The sequence below is a fragment of the Rhamphochromis longiceps genome, linkage group LG16 (genome assembly GCF_057381845.1).
Source record: "Rhamphochromis longiceps isolate RC_006_pf linkage group LG16, R_longiceps_female_GT1.1, whole genome shotgun sequence".
Lineage (NCBI taxonomy): Eukaryota > Metazoa > Chordata > Actinopteri > Cichliformes > Cichlidae > Rhamphochromis > Rhamphochromis longiceps.
The window spans coordinates 35,913,043-35,927,970 of NC_140572.1; the positions used below are offsets into that span (position 1 = coordinate 35,913,043).

The following is a 14,928-nucleotide window of genomic DNA, read 5'->3' on the forward strand; positions in this document are numbered from 1 at the left end:
TAAACTTACCACAAACTGTCTGTTAGTTGATCACATCAAACAGTGTTCATAATATTTTGCCAAATGCAAAGCAGAGACATGCAGGTGAGACAAACACATTAATAAGTTAGGTGAGATGTTGTAGACCCAGGAATTGCTGGATTGGTGGAATAAAATTCCTCACAATAAAATTGAAGAAATATAAATATAACAGTCCTTGATCCACTGGTTAAACAATGAATTACATATTTTCTTCTCAAAGATAAATGTTATATGTGTTAGTGATTAAGAAAAGTTAGACCTTTTCCCTGGGTGCCTTTTTAAGAAGGTGAAGCATGCATATTTTTGGGTAATGTGACTGGAACACTTTCATTTCTCATTAATGCCTTTTTTCCTCGGGGTGGGGGAAGAAGGGGAATTGATATGTGACAGCTTGCCTACATTTGCTGTTACTCACACATATTTATTCTGCATGTTTGTCACAAGAAGACTTTGTGGCTCCAATGATGTTTGCGCCATTACACTCTCTAACACAGGGGTGGGCAATTCCAGGCCCCGAGGGCGGGTGTCCTGCAGGTTTTAGATCTCACCTTGGGTCAACACACCTGAATCACATGATTAGTTCGTTACCAGGCCTCTGGAGAACTTCAGGACATGTTGAGGAGCTAATTTAGCCATTTAAATCAGCTGTGTTGGTTCAAGGACACATCTAAAACCTGCAGGGACACCGGCCCCCGAGGCCTGGAGTTACCCACCCCTGCTATAACATATGGTGTGACTGACTCCATATTCTCATACTAGTTTCCCAATTAGCTAAAGTTTGTTAGGTTGTCTTGACTTACATCTAGTTCACTGCAATGTTAAAAGTATGTATGCCACACAAACAAAAAAGCAAATTAGTGAAGTGTGTTCATGGTAACATTAAACTTTCATGTTATGGGTTACATTAGATAAGAACTATAATTCTCAGCCAGTAGATTTAAAGACAGCTTACAGAGTGAGTTTAAGTGCTTTGGGTTGTCTTGGAATCTGTAGCAACATAAACATTTGCACAGAGATGCATGACTGGTCAAATGGTTAAAATAAAATGTGAGGCATGTACACTACTTAGCTTAGCTAATGTTCAATGTTCAACTCCAGTCCTCAAGAGCTACTGTCCTGCAGCTTTTAGATCCCCCCCTACAACAAAGGGACTCATCCCATCCAACACAGGTGAATCAAATGATTGGATTACTTCTTCAGCATACCATCAAGTTTGGCAAAGGCCTGATAACAAGCCTTTGATTTGATACAGGTGTGTTGGAACAAGTATGCGTCTAAAAGCTGCAGGGCAGTAGCTCTCAAGGACTGGAGTTGGACAGCCCTGGCTTAGCTGCTCATTTCAAACGAGTTGTTATTTTTCTTTCAAAAAAAGGTTATATTTCGCATCTCGGAGAAGAACTACTCCAGAACTATGACTAAGCCCATCAAGTTTCCAATATATCAGCTCTTCAAGCACTGCCAACCAGCTCTGGTGCAAAGTGCTTCCTGTGACTGAAAATTTAGTAACAATGGTGCATTAATCGGGAGAAATGACAGCATTTAGATAATTTATCAATTCGGTGTAACTAGTGTCTCCCCAGCACCACAGGTATAACATAATGACTCCTTTTCTTGTTGTGCAATTCTGTCTGTCACATAGTACAAATCACATGAGGTAATGAATGCTCAGTTGTGCAACCACAACAAGGAGAGGACATGTTGTGGTTGCATTGTTTTGCTTTAGCTGTCATTGTGGAAGGTGGAAAAACTGGACTAACTGTGGAAACTGTACCTGACATAAGACAGAAAATACAGTCCCATTATCAGAGAAAGCAATGAAGAGGAAGAGTGTGATTTTCCAACTTTTTCCAACAAGGAGTAATTTGCAAATTAAAAGCGACCTGGTTTGCAAAAGTTGGGTAGAGGAAAAGATGGGAGGGAAAGCTGTCTATTTCTAACATACTGTGTTCACAGGCAAAATCTAATGCGACCAGAAGACCATATAATTGAGGTTAAGCTTGTGTTAGGTGGCTAAGAAAGGAAAGCATATAAACCATAGGTCTGTGTGATAAGCATGGATGCCACTACTGAGAACAGTTTAAGTACTGTTAATGAAATTTGTCAAAGGTCGTGGAAACTGTCAGGTGTGGCCTTCAAACAATGTAAGAATAATTGGTTACTGTGGTAACAAGTTAGCAAATGTCCTCCTGTGTGTATGTTTTGTACTGTGATACTAAAATATGAGATAAAAAAGACAAACTGCTCAATTTTTCTGTTCCATCTTAGTTTCCTTAAGTCAGCCCACTGATATACAGTCCCTAATCTGTAACAGTTACATGTATGTTTTACAAAACTAAACTAAACAGAAAAATATATTTATAGAATTTAATTCCCACAGAAACTTTGCAACCAGCAAAAAAAAATATATAACTGAAGTCCAGTGAGGTGCAGCACGATTTGTTAGCAGTGATCCATGAAGGATTTCATTCACTATAACATTCCAAATAATGAGTTATAGGTCAATCCATATGGTTTCATGTTCACATCTCATGCCTGGATAGTTGAATTTCATTTACAGGTGATATGCTAGATTCAAGACTTTTGTGTTCTATATGCCAGCTGAAATTTGATTATCAAGTATAAACTGCCATGTTATAGTGAAAGATTTCTGCAATCATTTGATTAACTGATCATCGCCAAGAGTAACCTGCAGTATAACACCAGATGTTCTTTCAGTTTGATGTTCTGGAGCATTCAGGCGTGCTAAAGCAATGCCACAATCTTCCCAGGAGTGGACGTCCCACAAATTCACCCAAGGTCAGACCATCCAATGCTAGGAGAGACTGCAAAAAACCCAAGTGCAACATCTCAGACTTTTCAGGCTTCAGTTAACATGTTAAATGTTGAAGCTTGTGACAGAACAGTTACAAAAAGACTGAACAAGAATGGCTATATGGGAAGGCTTTCCACAAGAAAACGTTAAAGTTAAAGTTGCATCTGAATGGGCCAAAACACTTCTAGAACATTGTTCTGACTTGCAAGACCAAGATGGAAATGTGTGGCCATAATGCACAGGACCCTGCGCCCTGTGAAAACCAAACACAACTTCTCAGTATAAGCATCTCATACCAACTGAGGGGTGATGATTTGGGTTTGTTTTGCAATGGCAGGACTTGGGAACCTTCATGAACTCCTCACAAAAGGTTGTATCTGTTCATCTGGACCTTTTCAGTGGGATAAATTTTTCGTCACTCATCCAAAAGACTTCAGTCTCAGCTAACTGCAGGTTTCCAACCTTATGAACAGTACAAATAAACACTTATAAACAGTGCATATTAATGATCAAGGAACTTACCTCACAGCCCACTGTTCATTCAGTGGGCTAGTTTCAGTCATTGTGCAAATGTACTATAATGTATACTTTACTTTATTGATCCCCGTGGGGAAATTCCTCTCTGCATTTAACCCATTCACTCAGTGAAGCAGTGGGCAGCCACTGGGTGCCCGGGGAGCAGTGTGTAGGGACGGTACCTTGCTCAGGTAAGGGGAAAAGGGGACATGGGCCCATCCTCCCGCAGGCTAGATATAGTCGGGCTCACCTCTACGCATGGCTTCGACTCTGGAACCAGTCTCCTGGAGAGGGGCTGGACTCTGTCTCAGTCTGGAGTTGCCCCTGGTGAGAGGCGGCGAGCTGGAATGGGTATTCTTATATCCCCTCGGCTTGCTGCTGGTACGTTGGGGTTTTTCCCGGTGGATGAGAGGGTTTGTTCCCTGCGCCTTAGGATCGGGGAACGGGCCCTGACTGTCATCTGCGCTTATGCGCCGAGTGGCAGTTCGGAGTACCCAGCCTTCTTAGAGTCCCTGGGTGGGGTGCTGGAAGGTGCTCCACCTGGAGACTGTTGTCCTACTGGGAGACTTCAATGCTCACGTGGGTAACGACAGCGAGACCTGGACGGGCATGATTGGGAGGAACGGCCTCCCTGATCTCAACCCGAGCGGTGTTTTGTTATTGGACTTCTGTGCAAATCAAAGTTTGGCCATAACGAACACCTTGTTCGAACATAAGAGTGTCCGTAATTGCACGTGGCACCAGGACGCTCTAGGCCGCAGGTCGATGATCGATTTTGTAATCGTATCACCAGACCTGCGACCATATGTTCTGGACACTCGGGTAAAGAGAGGGGCTGAGCTGTCAACTGATCACCACCTGGTGGTGAGTTGGATCAGGTGGTGGGGGAGGACGCTGGACAGACCTGGTGCACCTAAACGTGTAGTGAAGGTGTGCTGGTACCGTCTAGCAGAGGCCCCAGTCCGCGAGATCTTGAACGCACACCTCCGGCAGAGCTACAACAGCATTCCGAGGGAGACTGGGGACATTGAGTCCGAATGGACTATGTTCAGCATCTCCATTGCCGAAGCTGCTGCATTGAGCTGCGGCCGCAGGGTGGTTGGTGCCTGCCGTGGTGGTAAGGGAGGTCTGGGCTTCTCTGCTTAGGCTGCTGCCCCCGTGACCCATCCCCGGATAAAGCAGATGAAGATGGATGGATGGATGGACTTGAATTGCCTGAGGTGACACCTAGCAGACAGCTAGCACCTTTAGCTACTGTTTCCAACACCCATCAGAAAAAAATAACTTTCTTTTTTCTTACTTGCTCTGTAAGTTACTTTAAGCATATTCATTACAGGACAAGATTTGTTCACACAAATATCTCAACCATAAGGAATGACACAACAAGTAAATTAAGAAGCTAGCTGTAAACATACTTTATGTGCATGCACTGCATAACATTACTCACATGAGTTTTAACATTTTGCTAATTAAAACCATATCTTTTAAGCCATCGTTCACTTAGTCACTGGAATGAGTGACCTTCATCAGTCTCACCCACACATGGGCATTTGATAAGATCTGATTAACTTAAAAGTGCCTATAATTAATTCAGCAGCACTTGGAGGGGAAGTAGTCCTGTTAAAGCCAAATCTTCTGCACCATTTAACCGGGTAATGGCAGAGATTTTTATGTTTTTATTAAAGGGCGACCTTGGCTTTCAAGGTGCTGGCAGCTGATGTGCTGAACTGAGAAAAGGAGTGACCAAATAGTGGGTAGTGTCATCTTAATTTTGATGGAGCTGATGATTCATAAAATTTGTGTCACCTCACTTCATTAAATCTAAGTTGGACAATATGCACACAACAAACAAAGTACGACTCTCCACTACTCTGCCTTGTACAATACATGATAGTTAGAACCGCTGAAGTGTTTTAATAGGGCCAAGGATGCACTTTTACAAGGTGCTGCCCCCCAATAAATATTTGTGTGAGGGACACATCACTTGGATTCAGATGTTGTTAAATCATCTGCAGCACTTTATTGAATCATACAGAGGCCTTTATGAGGCAGTCTGGCCCCAATTACCAGTCTTTTAAAGCGTCTTGAAAATATTTAATTTGCATTCAACAGAAAGAATGCATCTCTCTGTGGTGAATAACAACTCTGATTGTAATCTGTTACAGATTAACTGTGCTTTACAAAGCAGGGTTGACCTTAGAGGAGTGCAGGGAGGATCTTAAGAGAAGCGTTTATGATAATTTTGTTACCGAGGCTTCCTTTTTCTGAAAAAGTGGCGATTCCTTGCTCGGCAAGACAGGCTTCAAAAGCGAATAAAAACGTATACATTCCTATTATAGATTACATAACTTTAAAATATGAAATTCACACTTTTTTCACTACAGAACAGCTGTGCAGGTGTGAATTATTCAGGTGATATCTCAGTGGCTTTGTGTTCATGTTTTATATAGTCTATAGCACTTATGTTCATATTCAACTTGGTTTTTATTAATATGAACATTTTGAAAATAAAGCAAAGAAAAATCTTCTAATAAAGTCCAGCATTTAATAAAATATGTATGTATATACATTATTGTTTAAATTGTTCACATTACTATTTCTAACGTGACCAACTCTGCAACGTTACACCCGTCTTGAAATGTTCAATAGAAACACACAAGTTGTTACTTTATCTTTCTCATCTCTGCTATCTAGTCCTTATTGCATGGTACAATGCACCTAAATGCTGAACAACATGAATAAATCATATTTATGGACAATGAACAAGACAAATGTTTGAGTGACTATGCTGACTCGCACCCACAATAATCCCTCCATCATACAGATCAGTGCTCTCTCATCCATGTATATCATTCAGTGGTTGAGCTGATTAGGGGTCAGATAAATACTACAGCAGCTCGTTGTGCACTCGCTATGATTGTGATGAAATTGTTGGATATAGTTTTTTTATATATATATATTGATGCTTTTATGTGATAGATGATTATGTAATTAACCATATCACCACAGAGGAAGTGCAAATATCCACGGTGTGCTTACTGATGCAGTTACATTTCTGAGGAAATCTTATGTATGCATCTGGGAGGGACTGATACATTTATAACTTGAGGTCTGGATCAGGATTAAATTCTGTCTTTCATTCCTACTCGATTCATTAATCTTTTTTTTACATTAAGGCATCCTTATGCCATCATGACAATAGAAAGATGACTGTAAATGAGAGAGAAGACAAGGGGAATGACATGCAACAAAGGTCCCCAGACAGACTCAAATATGGGATAATACAATCCGTGATCAGAGTCTTAATTCGTAAGCCACAGGGACACACTAAGCTTTTTTTTTTTTTTTTAAATCAAGTAGCTTTGATCTTGCCCAAAGACATAAAACGACTGTGTGTAAATTAGGCCTACGATTTTAATCTCTATGACTTTATCTTACCACTGTTTCACTCTAGTGTCATATCCCTGATACCTGTACAATATGCATTTTTTAAATATATATATACGACAATGCTGTGTGCTTCATGACTGAAACAGTGAAATAAATTTTTTTTACCAAAGGCCACAGAGTTCTCTCCGATCTACCAAATGGTGAAACTGTGAAATCTGAGGTCAAATTTGCCCTTTTAATCATACAAAAGGTTTCCGCTCTCGCATAAGCAGCAATAATCATGATCTTGTATAATATTTCTACAGCTTTGCTTAGCTCTTTTCTAGGCCCCATTATTTACTGTTCCTACAACAGCTTTACAAGACTTTACAGACAGCATCTTTCCACCAAGTTGGCCACAGGGAAATGGCCAAGTCTTTCATGGTGAGAAAAAGTTAAGATGACTTTAGCGCTGCCAAGCAGACATGTGGCTCTGGCTTCCAAGATCACGCTGACAGTTTCTGGTCCTTTGGGAATTTGGACAAGAGCAAGCAGCATATCTGTGGGCAAGTGGAGGAGGACTAAACCTCTGGAGAAAACAGACGCTTTAGGGTGAGTGGTGGATGAAGCTGTCATCCTAGCTTGATAATTCCTGTTTGCTTTTTATTTGTGGGAGTTTAAAAGGGGCAAAAAGTCCCTCTTTCTATGGCACAAAACTGTTACGCAAACCCTATTAAGCTTTGATTGCAATGCTAGCATAGGCTAATTGGGATCAGCTACTGTAAATGTATGAGCTGTAGATAGACTATATGATTTTCAGACGCATCACATAAACATTGCTGTACAGCTTTGACACTCAAGAGTCTCACAGTCAGACATACAAGCAAACTGCAGTACTCACTTCAAAATAAGAAGTATGACTTTCTTATACTTGCCTGCTTGGCTTGTTAGCAAGCTTTCAATGACCTGGGGCTATTAATAAGAGAGGCTCCCCAGTAGGCCCAGCTCGGGGTCTCCTGTGTCTGTCTACCTGCCATCTTACGCATGAGTCTCTCGACATGATGCCTCGGTAGATGTGCTCCCCTGAGTTGCACTGACAGGTCATCTTTCACTGGCAGCCACTTGAGTGTCAGCTGGAAATCAATTGCCGAAGACGCAGAATGCCTCATGCGTGGTGACACGGGCTCCAGAGCGACTCACTGTGTTCCAAAGCCCTGTTTCATCAAAGTCTGTCCAGCCAGTTGGTGGATGGCTGAATGAGTGAGTTATTGGGAAACATCAGTCCTCTTGTGTGTATGCGCGCACATAAGTATGAGTTGATTTACAGCCATAAGAGTCATTTTAAACCAGAATATATGTGAACGTTTCAGGAGTGCATTAAGAAGAGGGGCATGGGGAGAGAGATACTATAGTGAGAACGCTGTCAGGAAGCAAATTAGGCATAAGCTGACATCTATGCAGTGCAGTAAACACCTGGTCGGGAAGAGTGCCGCATATTCAAAACTGCAATATAGGACAGAGCTTAGGTGTTGCTTTGGCTTAAAAAGAAGCTGTTTTATTCAAGACGTCAGCTCCAGGTGTATTAAACACACAAGATTCAGTTTGGTATTTGCAGTATCCCAGACAGCACACTGAGAAATGTCACGTGCCAGAGGCAGTTCAAACTTTTACCAACTGAAGATTTCCCCCCCCCCCCCCATGTACCAAAATCTGTCAGTCTTGACCCATTACGTCCTCAGAGACTTCAGTGTCTCCAGTCCTCCCTCCCGGGCCCCTCTGCCAGGAAGAACATGAGGGTCAGTGTGCTGCTACATTCACACGGATCAGTATAACTGAGTGAGGTGCCTTGGGTTATTGTCATTGTGAGTAATATCATTCGGAGGTGAATTCACTAGAGATGTTTTATGGATGGGGCTCTTTGCTTCCCCCAGAATTGTTTCTCACATTGAAAGACTCCTTTTTTAAAAACAAAGATTACCTTCTTTACATGAGTAGCAAAATGAATCTCCCATAAATCCATCCATTTTCACCAAGGAACCCAAAATGCATGTAATTGGACAGTAAAAGTAGACCAGTCACAGGAAGAAAGAAAGATCCCTGCAAGCCAATAGATGTCACAGCCAGGTTTTTCTACAATATGAAAGCTTCATGTGAGTTCTTTATTCAGCTCTGAATAAGAAATCTGCTTTTGTTTTAATAATAGGAAGAATATAATAACTTTTACATGTCCCAACATGCTAACACAGTCAAATATATGATCTTATGTTTGTTTTTACATACATGCATACTAATAAATACACATTTGAAACGAAATACAGACAAAAAATTGGGCAAAGGTTAAAAAAACAACTATAAAATGATAAATGTTTGAGTAGGGAGTTGTTTGGAACAGTCTTCCTCACTAGTTCAGGCCAGTTGTCTGTTCCAAAGTTTAGTAGCTACTACTTCAAAAATTATAATCACCTCTGGTTTTGGTACAGTTTATAGAACCCGATCAGATGATGGGAGAGATCAAAGCCTAGAATAAGATCTCAGCAGGAGACTGGCCATGTAGGGATTTATATATTATTAATACAATTTTAACATGAGTTCTAAGCCAGTGACGGGAAGCAAGAAAAGAGGGGATGTTTGAACCTAGCTGCCATGTTCTGGACCAGCTGAACATGGGTTAGGAAAGACTGAGAAATACACATGAAAAGTTTTGATTTTTGTGATGTTTCTTAGATGAAAGAAAAAGGACCAGATGAGCTTGGAGATGTGAGATTCAAATCCTGGTCAAAAATAATACCATGATTTTTTAGCAGATTATTTGGTATTCCCAGCAAGGGTGCAGATGTAGTGGCTGACCTCCTTAGAGCAGCCGTCACGCCGAATGCGAAACTTTTGTGTTTTACACAAAGGACCCACTGCACCAAAAACTGGAGTGAAAAATCTTCCACTCATCTTGTAAACTGTGGTCAGCCAGAATAGAAAACTGGCATATGTAGCAACCGGGTGTCAGGAGCCAGTGACCCAGTGTTTTGAGTTTACTTTGTATTAGAGCTGGGTGATATAAGATTTTTTCATATCACGATATGTTTTTTTCATTTCAGGCGATAACAATATATATCACGATATAAGCCAAATAACTAAATTTGTAAGATTTAAATGTGCCGTTGCTCACAAGTAAAATGTGAAATAATCAGCAGCTTGTATTGATTTAAATATTTATTTCCCATAATAAGTTAAACAGGGCAGATGTACTTAAGGAAAATGAGACTTCAGTTTCAAATAAATAAAGGCAAATATTGCAAACTACACAAAAGGCAGCCGCTAAAGCGTTTAAGTTTGAAAATAGAACAAACAGACTACTAAATTGTCACTTCCACTTAGAAACAAAATATTAATTCTAAAAATAAATCTTAGGTTTTTTTTACAGAAGAACAGACAAAATTGACTAACTTTAGTCAATATCAAATAAACTGAGAACTAAAAGGAAATTCTCACTCTCCTTGTTGTATAGCTTAGCTTTTCCAACAGTTTTAAAATAAAGATGCTAACAGAACATTCTTTAAATCCTAGGTACACATCCAAGGTGACATACATACATACATAAAAAACTTTAGTCTGACAAAAGCCTGCAGGTTGTGGGACAGGAAGACAAGTCTATCCACTGCTTCAGGCTTTAAAGCGGCCCTGTGGCAAGTCACAATATTACCCCCTGTACTAAATACCCTCTAGGAGGGGCTGCTGGTTTTATCTTATATTTAAAATTTCAATTTCAATTTTATTTCTATAGCACATTTAAAAGTCACAGGTACAACAAAGTGCTTCACAGACGAGCCATACTTGCAGGTTTACAGCAAAAGAAAACAATTAACAACAAAGAAATACAGTTATAGGATGGTAATATTGCAACAAGCACGAACCGGAAAGAAATTAAGCTAAGTAGTTTGAAAGGCGAGCTTAAACAAATGGGTTTTTAACCGTGATTTGAAAGATTGAATAGTTTCCGACGCACGGACATCAACCGGCAGGCTGTTCCAGAGTTTTGGTGCAGCAAAAGCAAAGGCACGATCCCCCTTCGTCTTTAGTCGAGACATTGGTTGCATTAGGAGCCCCTGATTAGAGGATCTGAGTGCCCTTGTAGGGATATATAAATTAAGAAGGTCAATCAAATAACTGGGTGCCAAGTTATTTAAGATTTTAAAAGTGTATAGAAGAATTTTAAAAACAATACGGTATTTGACAGGAAGCCAGTGGAGGTTAGCTAGAATAGGAGTGATATGATCCTGTCTTCTAGTGCCGCTTAAAAGGCGTGCTGCGGCATTCTGGACTAATAAAAAGGTGACAGAGGCTGGTGTTATCAACATCATTGTTATATTTGACGTTTTAATCACTTGTTCTTTTTGTCTTGAATTGCCCCATTTGGTGGAATCATAATTTAATGTTCTTTATAGGAAAAAGAGCTGAGGTTCTGTATTAGCCAATTGGGATCCTGATAGAACCCCAGAATTCTAAATTTTATTTAGCACATTTTCTCAACTTGATTTACACTGAAGAGTGACTGAATATTTGCCTATTATGCATGCCAACAGCAACTATTACCTCAAATAAATAGGCTGACATGAAGAATATTCTTTCTGATGTTTATTTTTTAACAATAACCATTGAAGTGATTTAGATCTCTAGCTTTTAATATATTTACATGGGCTCAAAAACACAATTAAAAGAGGCATTTTTAATTTTATTCTGCTTCCCAACTTACCGATAGCTGAGTGAAGTCTATGTCCGAAGCACTGCAGCCGGGTCCAGTTATTCAGGGATGTGGCCTTTACTATATTTGTCCCACTATCAGTTGTGATGCAGACTTGTTTGTCTTCACTCAGTCCCCAGGATGCAAGCGCTTCTGACAGTCCTAATGCAATTACTTCACCCATGTGGTCGTCGGGAAGGTAGGCAGTTTGAAGACATTTGCTTTTCAGATTCCAGTCTTGGTCGATATAGTGGGCAGTAAGGCTAAGGTAAGGTTCTGGCGTGCGACTTGACCACATGTTGGATGTAGTAGCGAAGAACGATACAGTTTGTAGCTCCTTCTCAGCAGCCTCACGGCACTCTCTATATAGCTTTGGAAGCGCTGTCTGAGAGAAATGTTTACGTCCAGGGAGTTGGTAACGAGAATCCAGTACCTTAATTAGCTGCTTGAATCCTTCATTTTCGACAGTGTTTATTGGTAGCATGTCTTTAGCAAGACAGTAGGCTATGGCATTCGTTATGTCGCTATGTCTCTTAGCTTTTTTGTCATATGGTAAGACGCTGGAGAAAGCCGACTCAATTGACTGTTGCTTCTTCGCAGGGATTCCCCTGGTTGTTTTCGATGACAAATTAGCACTTTCAGTCAGAGATTGAGTGTGCTCTAGTGGGTGGCACTGCTTCAGGTGATGAAAAAGGTTTGTTGTATTTCCAGACTTGGTGGGAACATGCTTTCGGCACAACTTACAGTGCGTGCTACTCTGTTTTTTGTCGGACTTCAAATAGCCGAAATATCTCCACACTACGGAACTTTTCTGGCCCTTCTTTTCGACTATCTCTTCGGCATTCGAGCCGTCATCTGTGTTCTCTTCCGTTCTCTCGGTTGATTTTTCTCTATTTGGTACACTCATTTTCTCCATTACCCGGTCGACACGGCGGTTAGCTGCTTCGCAAACAAATACACATGTGCGGCTTGGCACTTGTGCTGTACGTAACAAGTCACGTGACGTGGTTCGGCTCTGCGCTACTTAATTTGGATTGGCTGTTCTTTTTTTCTTTTTTTTTTTAAAGAGGAAGAGAGAGAGATGAGGTCTATCGCGATAGTTGTATTTTCCTATCGAGAAGACGTTATATGGCAATACATATCGTTATCGTTTTATCGCCCAGCTCTACTTTGTATTTTTGATTTTCTTATGTTTAGATTGGAATAATGTTCAGTTCTTGTACTATTATTTAGTTAGGGATTAGTTGAGTTTTAGTCTAGGTGTGTCTCCGTGTTGGTGAGTCTTTTCCTGTCTTCTGTGTTGGTCTGTCTTGTCCCCATTGTTTAACGTTTAGTTATGCCTGTGTTTGCGTCTCCCTAATCTATTCTCATGTGTCTCTCCCTGTGTTCCGTGTTTCCCCAGTCTGTCATGTCTTTCTTGTCTCCGTGTTTTATGTTGTCAAACTTGTGTGTTGTTGTCTCCATGTTTCCTGTTTTATTTTGAAAGTCTTGTTTTTCCATATTCAGTGTGTTTAGTTTTGCTTCCCCTGTGGCGTCAGGTTACTTTGTGTCAGCTGTGTTTCTCCAGGTGTTTCTACTTCCCTCATTACCCTTCTATTTAAGTCCTCTGTCTTCCTATGTTTAGTGTTGGGTCGTCTGTTTGTTCTGCTTTATGTTTCTCCAGGTCTCAGGTTTATGCTCATGTTTTTTCACCTCATAGTTTCATATGCACCTGTCTAGATTGTTTCTTGTCACAGTTTTCATATTTAATCTTTTTTTTTTTTTTTTTTTGCCTGTCCTGTTTGGCTCTTTTGCCATCAGAATTGTTGTCTAAAGGCGAGGAAAGATGCCCAACGGATTTACTTTACCAAATTGACCATCCCAGCCTTGCCGTAATGGTCCATTTGATTCACCTTTTATTGTTTATTTTATTTTCATTTGCTGAATACGGGACAGACTTGACTGGGGGAAAGAAGGGGAGAAAGAAAGAGGGAAAGAGAAACAGCTGAGAAGAGGGACGGGGGAGAAGGGCAAAAGACAAAAACCAACAGAATAAGCAGAGAAAAAAATGCATATATCGATCACCTGGATCACCTGTTGAGAAAGAAAAAAGAAAACAAGCAGAAGAAAACGAGAGTAATAGAATAAACAACATCACAATGATATATGGGAATATGACAGTAACTACTAAATATTAAACATTATTGTGCAGCACGTAAGATCAACAGCACACAGTGTGCTTTGAGGTAGGAGCCAAAAAGGGTGTAGTTTGTGTGTGTGATCACCCGTGTGTACACCTGTGAGCATGGACGCGCTTGTTTTTTTAAAAGGTTCCTTCATGTAATGATCTGCTAGAGGGTGTGGGGGGGCCACAGCCCCGTCCTCCAGGGCATGAAGCAGGTATGGAGGAGATCAAAACTCCAGACATCCAGAGGCCCCCAGAACACAAGAGACCAAGGAAGACCAACAGAGGGGCAGCTGAGGAGAGCCCCAGATGAGGGGTCACTCAGCAGCCGCGGACAGAAGCCAGGGGGGGTTGCAGTGACGCGCCCGTGAGCTCCGCCGGCAGCCAGCTGTGCCTGAGTGACCGAGCCCCAGGCCGAGGGGCCGGGGGCACCCCACCTCCGGAGTGGCCCGAGCGAGCACCAGGCTCCAGGCCCCGATAAGCGGCCACCAAGGAGTGAGCCGGTGTGTACCTGGACGCCCATCCCCGGACACAAAGAACCACCAATGCACCGATGTCTGAGGGAGTCCGCCACCGGCAGGGGAAGTGGTGGTGGGGGGGAGATAGACCTCCAAACCTTGGAGGGTCTGAGATGTCCCCAGAGAGGTGGCGTCTGATACCCAACCTGACATATAGACACAGACATACAGGCACACACAGATACAAACATCCATTCCCACCCTCATGCTCTCATATGCACTTGCTCCACACTCAACCAACGTGGAGACAGACATAAAGAGACGCTGTACACACGATCACACTCCCCAAGTGTACTCTACAAACCGGGTCTAGGTACCCTTGCCCCTGGAGGGGGAACTGCACCCAGACCCAGGTGGTGTGACCCTTTTCCCTGCGGTGGGGAGAAGCAGACCGCCCCGACTCCACAGCAGCAGGGAGGCCCCACATTCCAGACCCCAGTCGGACGGCCAACTCCTCCTCCTAGCCCCCCCGCTCCAGCAGGCCGCAGAGAACGGGGGTGAGAGAAGACTCCAAACCTCCCTCCACCCGCTCATTGTAGTGTTGATGCATGTGTGTTCTAAGGTGCATTTAAAACCCAGGAGGGCATGGAGCTACCTTAATTTTTCCCAGTGTAGCTTTTAGTTTCGTTTTTCCCTCCTGCTCGCTTTGCTTTTTTTCTGCCTATGATATCAACCACAATAAAGCCTCGCTTTTCGTTTAAACCTTCATCACTCTCTCCCGTATCTGCGTTTTGTTTCACGCCTCAAACACATCAGCCATCCCGGCCGTCACACCGGTTCAATTAGTTCTACG

General features: G+C 41.9%; 1 protein-coding gene across 1 annotated transcript in view; it reads right to left on the reverse strand.

Moving 5' to 3' along the window:
• LOC146651582 (E3 SUMO-protein ligase ZBED1-like) overlaps window positions 1-12,360 on the reverse strand; it is a 33,407-nt gene extending 21,047 nt beyond the window's left edge. The window contains exon 1 of the mRNA XM_085384525.1: window positions 11,466-12,360. Coding sequence (XP_085240651.1) covers window positions 11,466-12,360 — 895 coding nt within the window. The remainder of the gene's footprint in view (window positions 1-11,465) is intronic.
• Between the last annotated feature and the right edge of the window lie 2,568 nt (window positions 12,361-14,928).